Below are 22,552 nucleotides of genomic sequence, written 5' to 3' on the forward strand. Positions count from 1 at the left end.
CACAGCCAATAAAGAGGAAATATGCTAATTGACTGCCCCAACCTCAAAGATGGCAGTGCCCACAGCCAATAAGGGAGTATGCTAATTGACTGCCCTGCCCTCAAAGATGGTGGCGCCCACAGCCAATAAGGAGGGAGTATGCTAATGACTGCCCCACCCTCAAAGATGGCGACGCCCACAGCCATAAGATGGCAGAACCCACAGCCACAAGATGGTGGCGCCCATTCCCCTCAGCCCCACCGGGGCGCAGGTGCATTGCAAGGCTGGCCACTCCACGCGCCTTCCTTTGGAGTCCCCCCCGTCTCCTCAGCCCCCCAGCCACCCTTTCTCTATAATAGAAGTGTCAACCAAATTCAAGATGGTCAATGACAAATGGAAACACACACATGCAATTGGCACCAGCAAGAGCTTTATAAGTATCACGCATGTGCAAGTCAACTTAGCCTTTTATAGATATAGAATAAACTTGCTTAATTAGACCTGCTTTCTGTTTTAGCTAAATTTTTTCCAGCCCAATGAAGCACCCCAACTTCTCTTTCAGGTAATTGTCAGCAACTTAGCAGTAAATATCAACATGAAGCAGATTATTATTGTAGATCACACAGGAAGAACAAAGGGTAAAATATTTGCCTGCAGCAGTGTTTGACTATACTCTGCACAGTGAGAAAACCTGAAGTCATTTTCAAGGTCCACCATTTCTTACATCTTTTCAGTCGGGTCAAATTTCTAAGCTTTCTAAATCTCCGTTTTCCAGTTAATGAAAAGAAAATAGGATTCCACAAGTCTCCTATATATCTACTCCAGGACTTCTGTGAGGATCAAATGAGATGAGGCACAGGAAAAGGCTTCACAGATATTTGCTTACAGTGTGAAATGTTGCCACATGGCTATAAAGCAAGTCCTGTTCCTGGGCTGAAGAAACTCCAAGGAGGCTACTAGCTAGGGAGAGGAAGCTGGGTGTTGCAATGTCATGTCATTACCCGGACAGACACTTATCATATTAGTCTTTTATATATATAGATGTCATCCCAATACATTTAATATTTTTAAATATTAAATATTTAAAACTTTAATATTTAATATTTTAAATAAATAAAAGACAATTTATAACAAGGTAAACTAAGATCCTTCCCTTTTTTCAATAATAATTTTTCAGTCATTATAAAATGTCACTTATATAAGTTCAGCTTCATTTAAAAAGAGTTACTATTAACAAGCTGGAAGTTAAATTAGACTCTAAAAGTTCCAACTATTTACCTCCTTAAGGTTTACTTGAAAAAGGGAGGGTAAAAAAGTTATATGAAGCAAAGTAAATCCACATGGAATATATTCCCCAGTAGAAATATCACTCATTATACTTCATTCACTATGCATTGTTTTCTTTTCAAAAAAATGGCATTTCAAAAATTTAGCTATACATATTCTCCATAAACAACAAATTTTAATAAACTGAGTTCTATTAAAATTATAGTTAAAAGAAAGAAAAGGGAAAATTCTAATGTCTAAGTATATTAAGTTTCCAACTTAAAATTTGATTGGGGCCCAACTTGGCCTTCTCTTATCCTCTTTAACAATGACTTAAAAAATAATAACATTTAGATAACACTGCAATTAATCCTTATGAAAAATAAAACAGTAACATTTTATTTTTTAATTTTTAGCTGCATTTAAAAAAATAACTCTTTATTGTTGAAAGTATTACATATGTCTCATTTCCACCCCCCCCCCCCACACACACACATTGATCCCCTCCAGCCCACCCTCGATCCCCCTATCCTGCCCCAGGACCTCACTGCCCCATTGTCTGTATCCATGGACCATGCATATATGCATACAAGGTCCTTGGTTAATTACCTCTCACCCACCCTCCCGTGCCTTCCCTCTGAGATTCTGCACTCTGTTCCATGCTTCAAGTCTCTGGATCCACTCCGTTAATCAGTTTATTTTGTTCATTAGATTCTACATGAGTGAAATCATGTGACACTTGTCTTTCTCTGACTGATGTATTTCACTTAGCATGATACTCTCCAGGTCCCTCCATGCTAAAACAGCAACATTTTAAAAAATACTAATATTCTCTGAATAAATTAGTAAATATTATTGTTAATGATAAAACATATTCTCCTTTCCATTCTATGATATAAAAAAAAAAATGAAGAAATTTACACTGCCTTAGCCAAGACTCCACAGAAAACAAAAGGACTATAAAGAACCTACTCTTTCTGACTTCCTACCCAAAACAAAATAGAAGAGATTGAAAGAACCAATCTAGGAACCCTCCCCCATTACCCTCCAATAAACCCCATCTAATTCTATAATATCAATCAGTTTTCTGCTACTGTTAAATCTAAATTCTAAATTCCAAAACCTAGGAAATTATAGAAGCAAGGAAGGTAAAATAAACAGAAGTTACAGAAACACAGAAGGGAATGATAATAACATCTATATCAGCAAATTAAACCCCAAGCTACATTATCATTTATAATCAATCAAGAAGCTGAACAATTTTAACATAGATTTTTAATGCAGATCAGATCTAAATGCTCAATTACATTTTCCAGGTCAGTGACACTGTATAATAAAAGCATAGTATGCAAATTGTCCCCTCTACTGGGAGTTCTTCCGGGAGTTTGACCAGGGAGCAGGGCAAGCTGGGGTAAGAGAGGGAGACCCTAGCTGGTGGCAGGCGACTGGAGGAAACGTGCAAATGTCCATTGAAGGGGAGGGAAGTCCCAGGAGGGAGGCCCCGGCAGCAGCAGGCAGCCCGGAGAAGGGAGGGAGTACCTGGCCAGCAGCTGCAAGGGACCCTACCAGTGCATGGATTTCATGCACTGGGCCTCTAGTCTACACTAATAAAAGAGAAAGATGCAAATTGACCGTACCTTCACGACGCCCACCAGCCAATCTGGAGTGAGTATGTAAATTAACCCAACAAAGATGGCAGGTTAATTTGCATACAGTGGGACGCTTGCGTCGTCACCATGGTGACGATGAAGACGTTCCACTCCACCGCAGCTGCTCCGGGCCTCTGGGCAGCGTGGGAAGGCAGAAAGGCAGCTCCGGCTGGAGCAAAGGCGGTGCCGGCAGCCAGGGGAAGGAAGGCCCATTCTTGCACAAATCTTCATGCATCGGGCATCTAGTTTATTATAAAGATAAATTTACTGTAACACAAAACTACTTTAAACCATAGGAGAGAACCTGGGGAGGAGCCCAATGCTAATCCCATTGAACAGCATGCTTGACCATCTGCTATTGTCCCTTTTCGTTCTCTGACTATAGGATTATTCCAGTACATACAAATGCATACATTACCTAGAAAGCTAGAAGGTTATGGGTGGGAAGTGGTGCCCAATCAGAGCCAAAAATAATCCAAAAGCAATGATATTTTTAAAAATGCATATCTAATATGCCAAAAGTAATGCCAATATATTATTTCGTGGTATTCCTCCTTAAGTATTAAAGTATTTAAAGATTATTTAAACATACAATTATAAATAACCATTATTTTAAATATTATATTACATGATATATATTACATATCCTATTTAATAAAGAGCTAATAGTCGTCATGCTATAATGCCGTAACAGCTCAGACACTCAACACTGGGGAGAGAGGAATGGGGACCAGCCAGGCTGCGGCCCGGGAGAGGGACAAGCAATCCACCCCACGGTCCTGGGCACCAGCGGCTGGGGCTGCAGCCCGGGAGAGGGACAAGCAATCCACCCCACGGTCCTGGGCGCCAGCGGCTGGGGCTGTGCCCCGGGAGAGGGACAAGCTGCACGCCCCGCGGTCCCAGGGTCCCAGGCACCAGCAGCTGTGTCTGCACCTGCAGCCTGGAAGAGGGACAAACAGAATGCCCAGCGGTCCCAGGCACCAGTGGCTCCGCTTGTGCCTGTGGCCTGGGAGAGGGACAAGCTGGCCGCCCCACAGTCCCAGGCGCCTCCGGCCCAGGTGAAGCCACCCACCCACAATCCCCTGCGGCTGTGGCCAGCCTAGGCAAAGCCAGCCGGGGTCCTGTGTGCCTGTGACCGGGCAGAGGGAGGGAATCCTGGGTCTCGGGTGTGGGGCGAGGCAGAGGTGGTTAGGGGTGATCAGGCAGGTGAGCAATTAGAAGCCAGTGGTCCCGGATCCCAAGAGGCAGTCGGACATCCCCCGAGGTGTCCTCGATTGCAGAGGGCGCAGTCCAGGTTGAGGGACTATTCCCCCCCCCACTCCCACCCCCGTGCACAAATTTCATGGACCGGGCCTCTAGTATTACATAATATTTAACATCTATATCTATATATGTTATGAAGTATAATAATAAATTAAATACAAAAACCCATTACCCATCTAAAGAATGAGAGCATTACCTAAACTACTTCAAATATTTATACATATATTCTTCCTTAACCCCTCTCTCTGCCTTCACCTACCTCCAGAAAAAATGACTTTGCGCCCTAGCTGGTTTGGCTCAGTGGATAGAGCGTCAGCCTGCAAACCAAAGGGTCCTGGGTTTCATTACGTCAAGGGCACGTACCTTTGTTGCAAGTTCCTCCCTGGCCTGGGTCCTGGCCCATGCAGGAGGCAACCAATCGAGGTGTTTCTCTCACATCAATGTTTCTCTGTCTTTCCCTCTCTTCCACTCTCCCTAGAAGATCAATGGAAAAATATCCTCATGTGAGGATTAACCAAAAAATAAATAAATACTTTGCTGAATTTTTACCCTAAATATTTCCTTGCCTTAAAACTAAAATAACATGTTCTACTGTGTGACTATTCTGCAATTTACTTAACTCATTCTTCTGTCAATGGACATTTGCACGTTTCCTCCATTTTTGTTTTGTTTTATTTTGTTTTGAATCCAAGTAAGATACTATGAACATTCTTATACATGTATTGGAGTTCATCTATAGCATATGGATCTGGGTATGCTTATTTTTAATTTAATAAGATAAGTGCTCTCCAAAGTAGTTGTGCCAATTTAAAAAACCAACAGCACTGCGGGAGAAATCTGGTTGCCATATTTACTAGCACTTAATATTGTCAGATTTCTTACTTTTGCCAACAGAGCATAAAATTACAGGTATAAAATGGTTTCTTAATCTGGTCTTATTTTACATTCTCCTGATTACAGTGAGGGTAAATTACTTCTCATACTTATGTGTCATGTGTATTTCCTCTTTTATATCTTACTAATACATACATAGCTTGTAAAAGTATAAAAATATACATTTTCTTGACCTAAGAAAAAACAAGTGTTTATCTCTGGAACAAAACAGAAAGGAATATTATCAAGAAAAGATATACCAAGAAACTTCAACGGCATATGAAATTTTATTTCTTAAGTTGAGTAATTAAAATTACTTATATTATTCTTTATACTTTTTTGTATCTCTGAAATAATTAAATGAGTGGGTAAAATAAAATGAGGGGGGGAGCTGTGGTACATGTACACTATGGAATACTACTCAGCTGTATAAAGGGAAGGAAATTTTACCCTTTGCAATAACATGGATGGACCTGGAGGGCATTATGCCAAGTGAAATAAGCCAATAAGAGAAAGGCAAGTACCATGTGATTTCACTCATATGTGGAATTTAATGAACAAAATGAACTAAAAGCAAAATACAGACAGTCTCATAGAGAGCAGGCTGACACCTGCTAGGAAGGTGGAGGAATTAAGCAAAAAAGAAAAAGAACTCCTAGACATAGACAACAGTGTGGTGATTGCCAGGAAGAGGGTGGGTTGGGGGAGGTGGAAGAGGGCATAGGGGGATAAATGGTGATGGATGGAGACCTGACTTGAGGTAATGAACACACAATACAGTGTACAGATGATATGCTGTAGAATTGCACACCTAAAACCTGTATAATTTTGTTAACCAGTGTCACCCCAATAAGTTCAATTAAAATAAATATTACTTAATATATTATTCTTTATACTTTTTTGTATCTCTAAAGTAAATTAAATTGTAAAATATAAAAAGACAGTATAAATGCATGGTCAACAAGCAAGAACTTGGGAACTACTAGTATAGCACTCATGACCTTTCCTGAAAAAGTATTAAAGCAATTCTTGGGCAACCAAGAATTACTACATAAACATTTAAACCTTGGGAATAGTTGATCTGTGATGTTACAAGACTAGTGGTAAAAACATTAAATTCACTTAAAGAAATAAAGGCTGAACAGTGTAAGTTACAATTATAGAAAAGAATGTTTTTTCCCCCTTAAAAAGCAACACAATGTAAATCTGAGAAGTCTTATGAACACAGCAAAAGACAATAAAGCTTACCAACAAAAATCTGAAGGAAGCATTATAAATGAACTAATTATTGTTCATAAATAGTAGTCAATAGATGCAGCTTCACTTTTAAATTTGTTAAATCAAGGTATAGAAAATTTAGTGTTGCTTAAAGTAACAAAGAGTTTCAGGAAAACAAGGCAGAATTATCAACTTTTCCAACACCATGAACTGTTGCAACCATTTTATTAAAGCTAATGATCAATTCTCAATATCATTTTACTCGTATTTAACTCAGCAGTATTTGACAAAGTTGATCATTCCCTCCTCTTTAAAATTTTTTAAACTTGACTTCTAAGATATCACATTCCAATCAAAATAGTAAAAAGATTGCCCAGCTGGCATGACTCAGTGGTTGATCATCGACTTATGAACCAGGAAGTCACGGTTAGATTCCCAGTCAGGGCACATGACCAGATTGCAGCCTCGATCCCCAATAGGGTGTGTGCAGGAGGCTGCCAATCAATGATTCTCTCTCATCATTCATGTTTCTATCTTGCTCTCCCTCTCCTTTCCTCTCTAAAATCAATAAAAATATATATTTTTTTAAAAATAGTAAAAAGATTATTTTTTAGAAGAGGGGAATCTGGAAAAATAATACTAAAGTTCATCTGGAAAAAGAAACAAATGAAAATCCTCCAACAACAAAACAATAAAGCATAACAACCATCATCCTATCTAATAAAAGAGTAATATGCAAATTAACCATGACTCTGCTACACCCACAAGCCATGCCCACAAGCCACGCCCACAAGCCAATCCGGAGCGAATATGCAAATAAACCCAACCAAGATGGCTACAGCCACAGAGAGCAGGAAGGAGGCTTGGGTTTCCCTGGCAATGGAGGAAGCCAAGCTTTCCGCCTGCCCTTGCCGGCCTAGGCCTCCACTCAAGGCTACAAAGTTTCAATGATAGAAGATACATAAACCCAAACAGAAATGGCGGCAGCCTCGGAGCTGGAGAGAGCAGGAGGCTAGGGTTGCCCCCAGTGATGGAGGAAGCCAAGCTTTCCACACGCCCTGGCCGGCCCAGGCCTCTGCTTAAGGCTACAAAGTTTCAATTATAGAAGATACATGAATCCCCCCAAAAAATGGCTGCCACCACAGAGCAAGCAGAAGGCTTGGCTCCGCTCCAGGCTACAAAGTTTCAATTATAGAAGATAAATAAACCCCAAATACCAGGGCCTCCGCTTGGGTCGCTAGGGGGCGTGGCCGGCCTGCAAAGCATCACAGGCCCCTCGCCCAGGCCGCCCCACGCCCCAAGGGAACCCCCACCCTGATCCAGGACACCCTTCAGGGCAAACCAGCTGGCCCCCACCTGTGCACCAGGCCTCTATCCTATCTAATAAAAGAGTAATATGCAGATTGACCATCACTCCAACACACAAGATGGCTGCCCCCATGTGGACACAAGATAGCCACCACAAGATGGCCAGCAAGGGAGGGCAGTTGGGAAGGACCAGGCCTGCAAGGGAGGGCAGTTGGGGGCGATCAAGCCTGCAGGGGAGGGCAGTTAGGGGTGACCAAGCCAGCAGAGGAGGGAAGTTGGGGTCAACCAGGCCTGCAGGGAAAGGCAGTTGGGGGGACCAGGCCTGCAGAGGAGGGCAGTTAGGGGTGACCAGGCCTGCAGGGGAGGGCAGTTAGGGGCAAACAGGCTGGCAGGGGAGTGAAGTTGGGGGCGACCAGGCCTGCAAGGGAGGGCAGTTAGGTGTGACCAGGCCTTCAGGGGAGGGCAGTTAGGGACAATCAGGCTGGCAGGGGAGCAGTTAGGCATCAATCAGGCTGGCAGGGGAGTGGTTAGGGGGTGATCAGGCTGGCAGGCAGAAGCGGTTAGGGGCAATCAGGAAGGCAGGCAGGCAAGCAGTTGGGAGTCAGCAGTCCTGAATTGTGAGAGGGATGTCCGACTGCCCGTTTAAGCCCGATCCCACCGTGCATCCCAAATTTCGTGCACCAGGCCTCTAGTACTAAATATTCAAATGCATTAGGGAGCTACTATAATAGAAACAGTTTGGTACTGACACAGAGAGGCAGGTTCTAAATGACTGGCTTATTTCACTTAGCATAATGCTCTCCAGGTCCATCCATGTTATTGCAAAGGGTAAAATTTCCTTCCCTTTTTACAACTGAGTAGTATTTCATTGTGTACATGGACCACAGCCTTTTCCCCCACCCATTTTATTCTAACCATCATTTAATTATTTCAGAGATACAAAAAAGTATAAAAGAATTCAGAAATAGGCCCAAGTTTATATGATCATTTATTTAAGGCTTTTCAAATCAGAAGAAAAATAGAGTATTTAGTAAATATTATAAAAATGACTGGCTGGCTACATATAAAAACATAAAACTGAATCAGTACAGCAATAGAGTAGAACCTCAGTTCTCAAACTTAATTCATTCCGGAAGTCTGATCAAGAAGCAATCTGTTCAAAAACAGAATCATTTTTCCCTTTAAAAATAATGTAAATTGAAGTAATTTGTTCCAGACTCCCAAATGATTTCCTGTTTTAACCTTTCTTATACTGGTATACAGTACATGTCTAATGTGCTGTTTAATCTATAAACAAACAACTCTTCTCTTAAATGTATTGAACCACTGCCCTGGCCGGTGAATCTCAGTGGTCAGTCAGCTGGCGGACCTAAGGGTTGTGGATTCAATTCCCAGTCAAGAGCACCTACCTGGGTTGCAGGCTCCATCCCCCGCCCAGTTGGGACACATGCGGGAGACAACCAATCAACGTGTGTCTCTCACATCAATGTTTCTCTCTCTTTCCCTTTTTTACCTCCCTCCCGTCATTCTTCTTCCTCCTCCTTCTCCCTCCCTCTTCAATCAATAAAAATTTTTGTAAATGTTTGTTTTTTAATGAATAATTGTAATTCCATTAATCTTTTAAAAAGTATGTAACACATATATGCCTATATGCAGACATTTTGAAAGGAATTTTGGGGGGTGAAATAGGGAGGTTTAGGAAATTTTAGGGATTAAGGGGGTCCATGGAAAAAGCACTGGGCTACAGAGCTACATTACCATAAGACAAGGGAGCTGGGAGTGGCAGAAGTTACATTTCCATATGATAAGGGAGCTGGAAGTAACAAAAGGTACATATTTACAAAATAAAGGAAGAAAGAAAGCCCAGAGGGAATAGGAGAACAATAAGGGAGAAGAAGGAGGGAACCTCAGGTACTTCACGTGAGACTTGAGCTCTGGAGTTGCTATAGTGACCAAATCAAAGAAGAATTGTGACCAATCAGAGGGGATATCAAGGCACAAAGATCTGTAGCCTTTATAAACCATAGGAAAAAGGGACTCAGTAGAACTCTTCCCCCTCCCCACAAGGGAGTCTGTGCTTGTTTCTCAATAAATTTCCACTTTTCACTATACCACCTTTCATCCGTGGTTTCATGCTTTGACTCCACTGGACAAGAGCCCGGGAAGCCATCCTGCCCAGGGAATACCACGGTTCCAGTCCAAATTTCTCGTTTCAATTTCATTAAGGGATCACAAAGAATTGTTAACAACAGTTACAGCTCTAAAAGCTGCACTGAGAAGGTCAAATGATGGGGAGAAAGACTTTCATTTGTTTTGTTGTTTACCTTGAACAGATAGTACTTTCATGTTTTTAAAATTAAGTATTTTTTTCAAACCACATTGTCATTTCTTAGTGCTTTTTTAAAAATTGAGGTATAATTAACATGTAACATTTGTTTCAGATGTATAATATGACTCAATATTTGTATTCACTGTGAAATGATCACCACAAAAAGTTTACTTAACATTAATTACCACATACAGTTACAGAAATGTTTTTTTCCTGTGATAAAAACTTTTAAGATCAACTCTCAGCAATTTTGAAATATGCAATACAATATTATGAACTACAGTCACCACACTATATACATTACATCCCCATTACTTAATTCTTTTATAACTGAAAGACTGCACCCTTTGATTCCTTTCTGAATGCTTTAAAAGAAATATTTATCTAGATTTTAGAAGTTGGGTACATTTATATTTCAAATATATTAGTGGTCTACACATAAAATCACACAAATTTCAGAATAGTTGTAAAACTCTCTTCCCAAACAAAGTTCAAAATTATTTTTCCTATTATAAAATATCTACTGCCATACTAGAAGTCAGTAAAAGTTATAGCCAACAGTCTAGAGTGGGAATAACACAGCTTGACAGCAAGCTAAAACTCAAGTTGTTTAACATGTTTTGCAAAGCTAAAGTGTTTCAAATTCACCAATTCAGAAGCAATATAGAAAGTAACAATGACGAAGGTAAAAATTAAGGTAAAAAAATAAATTCTTCCTTTCCTTAACACATGTACTCTATATGTTTTTTTAAATTTATGTTTATCATTGAAAGTCTTACAAGATGTCCTTCTTTTCCCCCATTGATCACCTTCCCTTTGCTCCCCCGACCCTCCTCCCCCAATACACTACTAGTATATGTTAATTATAGTAGCATGTTTTCTATTCAAAATTATAGTAGTATTAATCACATAGATGGAGTTGCAAACATTCCAAATCCATATAAATACTAATTCATGTCATTACAGTTCCAATATAGAAGCAGCAGAAAAATGTCAAAGTAAACACTTTGGCAATTTACAAGACACTTTCCAGAAATAATAGCATGCAAACTACTACTGAAGATACTAATGCTGTTTACTTAAAAATTTTAAAAACTGAATATGCAGAACAGTTCTAACAATTTACCTATTGCAACAACAGTTTCAATTACAAACCACAAATACATAAACAGAGGAATGAGAAATTTTGACATTTAGGTATAACTCAGTGGTATGTATACATGATGTATGCCAGATGAACTCAGAACACCTGCAGCTTACCTTCTTCTGAAGAACATTAACCTTCCGCTCCTTCACATCCAGCATGTCCTTGAGGTCATGTATCTCTCCAGCTTGTGTTCCCTTCTCCTCAGCCATATCCTGAATTTGTTTTGTCTTCTTATTCAGCATGGTTTCCTTCTCTTCCAAACGCAATCGGAGAGCATCCACCTAAGAATGTATGACTTTTCATTAGAATCAAATAAAATACCACTCTAAATATAATTATTACACTTAGAAATTAATCCTGAAATTTTGTGAGTACTTTCATAAGAAAAATAAAATTTACATCAGTTAAATTACCATCAAATAATAGAAGGATAAATGGATCTGAATCAAGGAGACAAAGTGGAGAATTGTTATAAAGAGGTTGAGTATTGCTACTTCTATAAAGGTAGCATAATCTAGAACTATGTTCATCAAACTTTATGTGCGTTACAATCACTTGGAGGGTTTAAACAAATTGCCAATCCTAGCCATCAGAGTTTCTGATTCAGTAGGGTTGGGGTTTAAGAATTAGTATTTCTAATTTCTAAGTTCCCAAGTGATGCTACACTGCTTTAGAAAATCTAGTATTAGAAACACACCGCAAGCATCACCAAGCATGCCACTTGCTGGATCAGATAATAAAATCTAGGTATTAGACACAATGCTTTTAGGGCAAGCCCATAATGCACTTAGAGAGCTGTACAACACAAAGCAAAGGTCTACTTTCAGATCCCAAGATAGTCTTCTGAAGTCTGGTATCCAGTTCCCTTTATCCCTGAAGTTTAACAGCTTTTGTTAAATACAACAGTAAAATTACTAGAAATCTAATTATGGTACTTATTTTTAAATCTATCCATAGCAAATTTCATTAAGCATACTCATACACTCAATTTTTTTATTTTTTGCTTTTCCACTAAGGATTTATAATTCAGCAAATAGTTACATATGTATTTGATTATAGTTAAAAAAGGGAGGTAGATTTCTTTCATATTAAGAAAGGGAGGGTCCCTAGGCCTGCCCAGCGATCAGGGCTGAATGGGGCCTTCCAGCTGCTGGCAGGGGCCTTCCTTCATTCCATGCCACCCCCTGGTGGTCAGTGCACTCATAGGAATATGAGTCATATATGAAAGCCACATATGAAATTTTTAATTTTCTAACAGCTACATTAAAAGGAAAATGGGAACAAGCAAAGTTAATTTTAATAACATACTTTATTTAATCTAATATACCTATAGTTATCATTTCAAACATGTAATCCATATAAAAAAAACTTACAAGCTATTTTACATTCTTTGTTTCATGCTAAATCTTCCAAGTCCAATGCATATTGTTATTTACATTTATATCACATCTCAGGTTGGACTAGCCATATTTCAAGTGATCAATAAACACATGTGACTACCACACTGACACTGCAAATCTATGATATCAAGTGTGTTTCTATAAAACACCTTTAATCTTGAACTTGTCCTATATTATTTTTTGTGTATGAGTATGGATTAACCCACAAAGAAAAAACAAATAATATGGGTAATAACTTACATTTATAGTACAGCAAAGCTCTCAGGAAAGATTTAATATTATAACTAAACTGTAAGGTATCAGAGAACCAATATTGTGTATATTGTGGTACTGACTACTCAGTATGTATTACAGAAAATTTTCACCCGGCCAGTGTGACTGAATGGTTGAGCATCAAGCTATGAACCAGGAGTTACTGGTTTGATTTCTGGTCAGGGCACATGCCAGGATTGCAAGCTCAATCCCCAATAGGGGGCATGCAGGAGGCAGCTAATCAATGATTCCCTCTCATCCTTGATGTTTCTATCTCTCTCTCCCTGTCCCTTCCTCTCTGAAATCAGTAAAAATATATATTCTTAAAACATTTTTTTTTAAAGATAATTTCCTAGGTGACTAGTCTCATTTGAGACTGCTACAGTTAAGTCATTATGTACTTACAAATCATATCATACTATACTGGAAAGAAAAGTATGTAAATTAACCAGCTTTCACTCTGCTAAACTATATTTCTCCCAACCACTTAAACGTCACCAAGCCAGAAATTGGGGAAGCAACCATTTTATGTCCCACTTATAATCCTTCACAAGCTCTACTGACAAACACTCATTAACCTCCAATTTTCTTTTATTCTACTTTAATAAATAATATATAGTTAACCAGATTATATTCTGGGAAGGTCCACCTAAGAACTTGCATACTGTAAAAATCCTATTTCTAAAACAATTCTTTTCTTTCTTTTATGCCTACTAAATATACCCTTTGTCCACAAGGTAACCTCTAATCTATCATACCTATTTTTTGTTGTTATTCATCTCTCTTCTGGTTTCACTTGTTTTTTTCACCAGCCTGAGCAATCCATTCAAGCAGTCTCACATCATCACCTTTTTTTTTTAGTCATATTTATTTTACAAATATGTACTCCTATATTAAACCATTTTCTTCATTCTACACTCTGACTTCTGAACCTGCCTGCATGTGGTCAAGCATAGGCTTGCCAACCAAATATAAAGTACTAGAGGCCTGGTGCACGAAACTCGTGCACAGGGAGGGTCCCTAGGCCTGGCCAGCGATCAAGGCCGATTGGGGCCTTCCAGCTGCTGACAGGGTCTTCCTTCGTTCCATGCCATCCCCTGGTGGTCAGTGCAATCATAGCAAGCGATCAAACTCCCGGTCTCCCATTGAACTCCCAAGGGGACACTTTGCAGATTAGCCTTTTATACATATAGATAAGCACTATGTTAAGCACCAGCTCTCCGACATCCCCTGAGGGGTCCCGAATTTTGAGAGGGCACAGGCCAGGCCAAGGGACCCCACCGGTTCACAACTGGGGCCCGGGAGGGAAACGGGAGGTTGGCCAGCCTGGGAGGGACCACAAGAGGGCTCCAGGGCATGACTGGCCCGTCTCACTCAGTCCCAATCAGCCAGACCCCAGCAGCAAGCTAACCTAATGGTTGGAGCACCTGCCCCCTGGTGGTCAGTGCACATCATAGCAAGCAGTTGAGCGGCCTTAGCATATTACGCTTTGATAGGTTAAACCAGTCAACCAGACACTTAGCATATTAGGCTTTTATTAGATAGGATATTAAAAATCCCCACAATTCTATCCCCAAGCATTGTATTTTCTTCCCTCGAATTCTCCCTGTGGAAAATTTCACTCTCCCATGGCCACCTGAGAAACTGGGGCTTAGAGAGCATAGCAGGCCCAAAATCTCACAGCTATAAATAACTCACAGAGAAGGAATTTAAGATTAAATGGTCTGTCTCCAAATTCCACGATCTTAACCAGTAAGTCTGTATTATACTCCTCCTCTCAGAGTTAGATAAAAGAGTACATACTATATGATTTCATTTATGTAAAATTCTAGAAAATGCAAACTAATTACAATAATATAAAGCATATAAAGGGTTGCATGGGAATGAGGGAAGAAGAGGGAAGTAGTGAAGAATATCAGGGAGGGACAGGAGAAAGGGAATACAAAGAGGTATAAGAAAACTTTTGGGACAATATTATCTTGATTTTGGTGTTTGGTTTTACAGATGTATGTGTCAAAACTTACCAAAATGTACATTTTAAATACATGTAGTGTATTTAATGTCAATACATTTGTGAATTTTTTTAAAAGCAAAATTAGAAAGCCTGGTATTACCATAGGAATAAACCAGCAGACTTCTGCAACAGAACTCAACTACAGACCCATACTCATAGGGACCCACACATATATAGAACAGAAGTGACACTGATAAAAGGATAGCGCATTTAATAAACTGTTTTTAGAAAACTGGCTACCCATATTGAGAGCGGGGCAAAAATTCCTAACTCATATCATATACAGAAATGAATTCTGGGTGAATTAAAGGTTTATATAAGAGAATCAAACCTTTAAAACTTCTAAAAGGAAATATAAGAAAATGCTTTTAGTTAGCATAATGTCCTACAGGTCCTTTTTACAGCCAAGCAGTATTCCATGGTGTAAAGGTACCATAGCTGTTTTATCCACTCATCTACTGATGGACACTTAGGCTGCTTCCAAATCTTGGCTATTGTAAATAACGCTGCAATGAACATAGGAGTGAAACAAGCCAGTCAGAGAAAGACAAGTACCATATGATTTCACTCATATGTGGAATTTAATGAACAAACTGAACTAACAAGCAAAATAGAGGCAGATTAATAGATAGAAATCAGGCAGACAGCTCTGGTTGAGGGGGCGGGTAGAGTTGGGGGGAGTGGAGGGATTGAGCGGGGGGGGGGAGAGAAAGAACTCATAGACAGGGACAACACAGTAATGACTGCAGGGGAAAGGGGAGTGGGTGGAGATGAAAGAGGATATAGGGGGATAACAAGTGATGGAAAAAATAAAAGAAAGAAAATACTTTTAGGACATTGAGGCAGGGAAGAATTTTTTTAAAAGACACAAAAGAGATACATCTTAAAGAAAAAATATTGGTAAATCCAACTATATTAAAATTTATAACTTCTACATATCATGATGCCATTTTAGTGTTTATGTTATTATTTTATCTAACAAAAATCAGACTAATGGTTGCCAGAGGGGAGGGGGTTCGGGGAACTGGGTCAAAAAGGTGAAGGGATTAAGCAGTACAAATTGATAGTCACAAAATACTCACAGGGATGTAAAGTACAGTATAAGGAATATAATCAATAATATTGTAAAAACTATGTACAGTGCCAGGTGGGTACTTGAAATAAAGGGGCAACACTTTGTAAAGTATGACTGCCTGACCACTATGCTGTACAACTGAAACTAATATTGAATGCAAACTGTTACTGGGAGAAAACAAAATAAGTAAAATATAGATATTTTGTGAACTGGCCAAAATTAAATATGATCCAATATTAAACTTCAATTTTCAAAATTTGTGACCATTTACAATTGTTCCAAAAAAATTAAGTACTTAGGTATAAATCTAACAAAACATGTATAAGATCTACCTGTTGAAAATTACAAACAGCTAATGAAAGATATTCAAAAAGATCTAAATAAGTTCTTCACTTGAATACTCTATGAAATATACTAATAAACTTGACATGTGTTAAGATAGCCATCTGCTTAAAATTTTCCTTGGGGATAAGGAAACAAAAAATAATTTTTAGCAATGATAAAAGAATGTGTTTTTCTGACAAACAGCAGATCTACAATAAGTCAAGCCCAGTGAATCCAAGAAATGTTACACTAAAACTGTGGTCGGCAAACTGCGGCTCTTTGGCCCCTTGAGTGTGGCTCTTCCACAAAATACCACAGCCTGGGCGAGTCTATTTTGAAGAAGTGGCGTTAGAAGAAGTTTAAGTTTAAAAAATTTGGCTCTCAAAAGAAATTTCAATTGTTGTACAGTTGATATTTGGCTCTGTTGACTAATGTGTTTGCCGACCACTGCACTAAAAGTTTCTAGTGTAGGTGTCTGAAGTCAACACTAAAAATCTCACAGCAAGAATTAAAATCCAAAGCAAAGCAAAGTTGAATTACATGATTCCCACTAAATTCTCCAATGGTCTTTTCTAAAGTGCAAAATAACAAAAGTCTTTAAGTTTCCCTTGGTTGTTTTTCATGCAATGCATAATTTAAATGTGCTGGTCCAGAGGTCTGAGATAAAACAACCACGAAAACACTCAGCTACTACTAGATTAATTGCTATGAATTCTAAACTGATCTTTAGGTTTGGAGTGAACTAAAATTCATAAAACATATTTTGTGTGAGGTCCATATTTTGCAAACCACAAAAAACATACTCAGAAAAGCACATCAGAGACTAGCAGGACACCCAGTCATCACCCTAATACCATTCCTGGCAGGAGGAATAAGACCTTGTTTATTCACATCAACTGAGCTGGAGGAACAGTGTCCACCCAGCTTGCCAAACATCAAGGTCTGTGGCAAACAGGTTATGCCAAATTCAACAAAAACGGAAGGTTTTTCTCTACAAGTTTTTCAATAGACATAAACAGAAAAGTAGCTACCTTGCTGTGCTGGCCTCTCAATGCTGACCATAAAACCACTAATGATCTCAACCACTATATCTTCACCTTATTTTTTTTATATCAATAGATAGATCTTCTAAATGTAGTAATTATTGCATACAAACAATGGTTTGTTTCCTATAATTTCTCTCATGACTTTATGACTTTACCAATATGATTCACTCCCTTCCTGATTCACTGACTACACCTTTTCAGTTTTCTTTACTGGATCCTCTGTCATTTCCTCCTCTTCACATCTTACTTTACACAACTTCTTCTGAAGAAACCAACTTCTTCTGGAGATAGGCTTTAACCATTACCTCCATGACAGCTTCCAAATCTTTATTCCTGACCCAACCAGTTCTAAATGCCAGGGATTCTAACAAAATTTTCTAGTTAAACCAAATATTCTACTGAATATTAAGTTTAGAGTAAGCTTTTTTTTGAACCTTTAAAGGACCTTTAAAAGATCACCTACATTGGACAAACATTAAGATAAGTTAAATTTAAGTGGTATCTGTTAATTCATCTTCTGAATTCTTCCTGTATTTATCAATATTTCATACATTTTTTTAAACCTTAATAATCTGCCCTGGACAGTATGGCTCAGTTAGTTGGGCATCATCCTGTGAACCAAAAAGGTTGCTGGTTCCATTCCTGGTCAGGAAATATGCCTGTGTCTCGGGCATGATCCCCAGTAGAGGGCATGCAGGAGGCAGCCAATTGATGTTCTACTCTCATATCAATGCCCTTTCTCTCTCCCTCTCCCTTCCTCTCTCTCTAAAAATATTAATAAAAATGTTTTTTTAAATTAAATACTCTAGACCTGGTCAGGTGGCTCAGTTGGTTGGAGCATTGTCCTGTACACCAAAAGGGGTTGTGGGTTTGATCCCTGGTCGAGGTGTATATGAGAGGCAACAGATCAATGTTTTTCTCTCACATCAATGTCTCTCTCCCCCATCCCCACTCTCCCTAAAAAAATCAATAAACATATCCTCAGATGAGGATTTCTAAACAAAAATGGCGACAAACAAGTACCTATCAATAATAACTTTAAATGTAAATGGATTAAATGCCCCAATCAAAAGACATACGGTAACGGATTGGATTAGAAAACACAACCCATATATCTGCTGTCTACAAGAAACCCACCTCAGAAAAAAAGACACACACAGACTGAGGGTGAAGGGATAGAAAAAGGTTTTTCAGGTGAATGGAAATGAAAAAAAAGCTGGGGTAGCAATACTTAATATCTGACAAATTAGATCTCAAAGTGAAGGACATAACAAGAGATAAGGAAGGCCACTTCATAATACTAAAGGGAGCAATCCAACAAGAAGAAATAACTCTGGTAAACATATACACACCCAATACAGGAGCACCCCAGTACATAAAAAAACTCCTGGAGGATATCAAAGGAGAGATTGATAGCAATCAATCATAGTATGAGACTTTAATACCCCACTATCACCATTGGACAAATCCTCTAAACAAAAAATAAGCAAAGAAACATCAATCCTAAATGACTCACTAGACCAGAAGGAATTAATTGACATCTTCAGAACATTTCACCCCAAAGCCACAGAATATACATTCTTCTCAAGTGCACATGGGTCATTTTCAAAGATAGACCATATGTTGGTCGTAGGCAAAGTCTCTTCAAATTCAAGAAGATAGAAATCATATCAAGCATCTTCTCAGATCACAGTGGCATAAAACTGGAAATCAACTACAATAAAAACAATCCAAAAAAATCAAACACATGGAGACTAAACAGCATGCTATTAAACAATGACTGGGTTACCAGAGAGATCAAGGAAGAAATAAAAACATCATGGCAACAAATGACAATGAAAACACAACAATCCAAAATCTATGGGACACAGTGAAAGCAGTCTTGAGAGAGAAGTTCATAGCTCTACAAGTCTACTGCAAAAAACAAGAAACAATGGTAATAAATTACTTAACCCTACAACTCAAAAGTTAGAAAGAGAGCAACAAGAAAAGCCCAGTGTAAGCAGAAGGAAGGAAATAATAAAGATCAGAGCGGAGATAAATGACCTAGAGACCAAAGAAACAATACAAAAGATCAACAAAACCAAGAGCTGGTTCTTTGAAAGGATAAACAAGATTGATGAACCTCTAGCCAGGCTCACCAAGAAGCAGAGAGAGAGGACCCAAATAAACAAAATCAGAAATGAAAGAGGTGAAATAACAACAGGCCCCACTGAAATGCAAAGGATTGTTAAAAAATACTATGAACAACTCTATTCCAACAAACTGGACAACCTGGAGGAAATGGACATGTTCCTAGAAAAATATAACCTCCCAAAACTCAATCAGGAAGAATCTAAACATCTCAATAGGCCAATAACTATGGAAGAAATTGAAGCAGTCATCAAAAAGCTTCCAGCAAACAAAAGCCCGGGGCCAGAAGGCTTCACAGGGGAGTTTTATCAAACATTCAAGGAAGAACTAAAACCTATCCTCCTCAGACTATTCCAAAAAATTCAAGAGGAGGGAACACTTCCAAGCTCCTCTATGAAGCCAGCATCACCCTAATACCAAAACCAGATAAAGACAACACAATGAAGGAGAATTACAGGCCAATATCCCTCATGAACATAGATGCCAAAATCCTCAACAAAATTCTAGCAAATCAGATGCAGTACTACATCAGAAAGATCATACACCATGACCAAGTAGGATTTATCCCAGGGATGCAAGGATGGTACAATATCTGCAAATCAATAAACATGATACATCACATAAACAAATTGAGAGATAAAAATCACAGTCATATCAATTGATGCAGAAAAAGCATTTGACAAAATCTAACACCCTTTCTTGATAAAAACTCTCAACAAGGTGGGAATAGAAGGATCATACCTCAACATAATAAAAGCTATATATGATAAACCCACAGCTAACATCATACTCGATGGGCAAAAACTAAAACCATTTCCCCTAAGAACAGGAACAAGACAGGGATGCCCACTCTCACCACTCCTGTTCGACATAGTACTGGAAGTATTAGCCATTGCAATTAGACAAGAAGAAGAAATAAAAGGCATCCAAATTGGAAAAGAAGAAGTAAAGCTGTCCCTATTTGCTGATGACATGATATTGTACATAAAAAACCCTAAAGACTCCATCAAAAAACTAATAGACTTAATAAATGAATTTGGCAATGTAGCAGGATACAAAATTAACGCCAAAAAATCTATGGCATTTCTATACACCAATAGTGAACTTACAGAAAGAGAGACTAAAAAAGCAATCCCATTTACCATCGCACCAAAAAAATTAAGATACCTATGAATAAACCTAACTAAGGTGGTAAAAGACCTATAAGCAGAAAACTACAGGACACTGAAAAAAGAGATAGAGGAAGACGTAAACAGATGGAAGAACATACTATGTTCATGGATTGGTATAATCAACATCATTAAAATGTCCATACTACCCAAAGCAATCTATAGATTCAATGCACTCCCCATTAAAATACCAACGGCATATTTCACAGACCCAGAAAGAACTCTCCAAAAATTCATCTGGAATAAAAAAAGACCCCCAATAGCCACAGCAATCCTGAGAAGGAAGAACAAAGTAGGTGGTATCTCAATACCAGATTTCAAGCTGTATTACAAAGCCACTGTTCTCAAAACAGCCTGGTACTGGCACAAGAACAGACATATAGATCAATGGAATAGAATAGAGAACCCAGAAATCAATCCAAATCACTACGTTCAATTAATATTTGACAAAGAAGGCATGAACATACAATGGAGTCAAGACAGTCTCTTCAATAAATGGTGTTGGGAAAATTGGACAGATACATGCAAAGAAAATGAAACTAGACCACCAACTTACACCATACACAAAAATAAACTCAAAATGGATCAAGGACTTAAACATACGACGAGAAACCATAAAAATACTAGAGGAATCCACAGGTAGAAAAATCTCTGACATATGCCAAAGCAATCTCTTCACTGATACTGCTCCTAGGGCAATGGAAACTAAAGAGAAAATAAACAAATGGTACTGCATCAAAATAAAAAGCTTTTGCACAGCAAAGGAGACCATCAATAAAACAACAAGAAAGCCCACTGCATGGGAGAACATATTTGCCAATGCTATCTCAGATAAGGGTTCAATCTCCAAAATTTACAGGGAACTCATACAATTTAACAAAAGGAAGATAATCAATCCAATCAAAAAATGGGCAAAGAACCTAAATAGACACTTTTCGAAAGAGGACATACAGAAGGCCGAGAGACATATGAAAACTGCTCAAAGTAACTAATCATCCAAGAGATGCAAATCAAAACAACAATGAGATACCATCTCACACCTGTCAGAATGGCTATCATCAACAAATCAACAAACGACAAGTGCTAGTAAGGATGGGGAGAAAAAGGAACCCTCCTGCACTGCTGGTGGGAATGCATACTGATGCAGCCACTGTGGAAGACAGTATGGAGTTTCCTCAAAAAGTTAAAAATGGACATAACCGGTTTGGCTCAGTGGATAAGCGTCAGCCTGGGGACTCAAGGGTCCCAGGTTTGATTCCGGTCAAGGGCATGTACCTTGGTTGTGGGCACATACCCAGTAATGAGTATGCAGGAGGCAGCTGATCGATGTTTCTCTCTCATCGATGTTTCTAACTCTCTATTCCTCTCCCTTCCTCTCTGTAAAATATCAATAATATATAAAATAAAAAAAAGTTAAAAATGGAACTCCCAATTGACCCAGTAATCCCACTTCTAGGACTATATCCCAAGAAACCAGAAACACCAATCAGAAAGGATATATGCACCCCTATGTTCATAGCAGCACAATTTACAATAGCTAAGCTTTGGAAACAGCCTAAGTGCCCATCAGCAGATGAGTGGATTAAAAAACTGTGGTACATCTACACAATGGAATACTACGCTGCTATAAAAAAAGGAACTTTTACCATTTGCAACAGCATGGATGGAACTGGAGAGCATTATGCTAAGTGAAATAAGCCAGTTGGAGAAAGATAAATATCACATGATCTCATTCATGTGTAGGATATAATGATCTACATAAACTGATGAACAAAAATAGTTCCAAAGACAAGGTGACTCTAAACAGACAGTCCAGCCGAAACTGGTTTGGCTCAGTGGATCGAGCGTCAGCCTGCAGACTGAAAGGTCGCAGGTTCGATTCCAGTCAAGGGCATGTACCTTGGTTGCGGGCACATCCCCAGTAGGGGTGTGCAGGAGGCAGCTGATCGATGTTTCTCTCTCATCTGATGTTTCTCTCTATCTCCCTCCCTTCCTCTCTGTAAAAAAATCAATAAAATATATTTTTAAAAAATGGTTTGTTTCTTCTGAAGAGGAACTTGACAATGCCTAGTCCACACAAACAAAAGAACTTCCACTCGGGAAAAAT

The 22,552-nt window shown here is 38.9% G+C and overlaps 1 protein-coding gene across 4 annotated transcripts in view; it reads right to left on the reverse strand.

Moving 5' to 3' along the window:
* Positions 1-22,552, reverse strand: part of ERC1 (ELKS/RAB6-interacting/CAST family member 1) — a 512,141-nt gene that overhangs the window by 384,653 nt on the left and 104,936 nt on the right. For all 4 annotated transcript variants that reach the window (XM_080660553.1, XM_080660552.1, XM_080660551.1 and 1 more), the window contains one exon: positions 11,146-11,313. In XM_080660553.1, the coding sequence (XP_080516679.1) occupies positions 11,146-11,313 (168 nt within the window). The remainder of the gene's footprint in view (positions 1-11,145; positions 11,314-22,552) is intronic.

This window comes from Plecotus auritus (genome assembly GCF_963455305.1).
Source record: "Plecotus auritus genome assembly, chromosome: 3".
NCBI lineage: Eukaryota > Metazoa > Chordata > Mammalia > Chiroptera > Vespertilionidae > Plecotus > Plecotus auritus.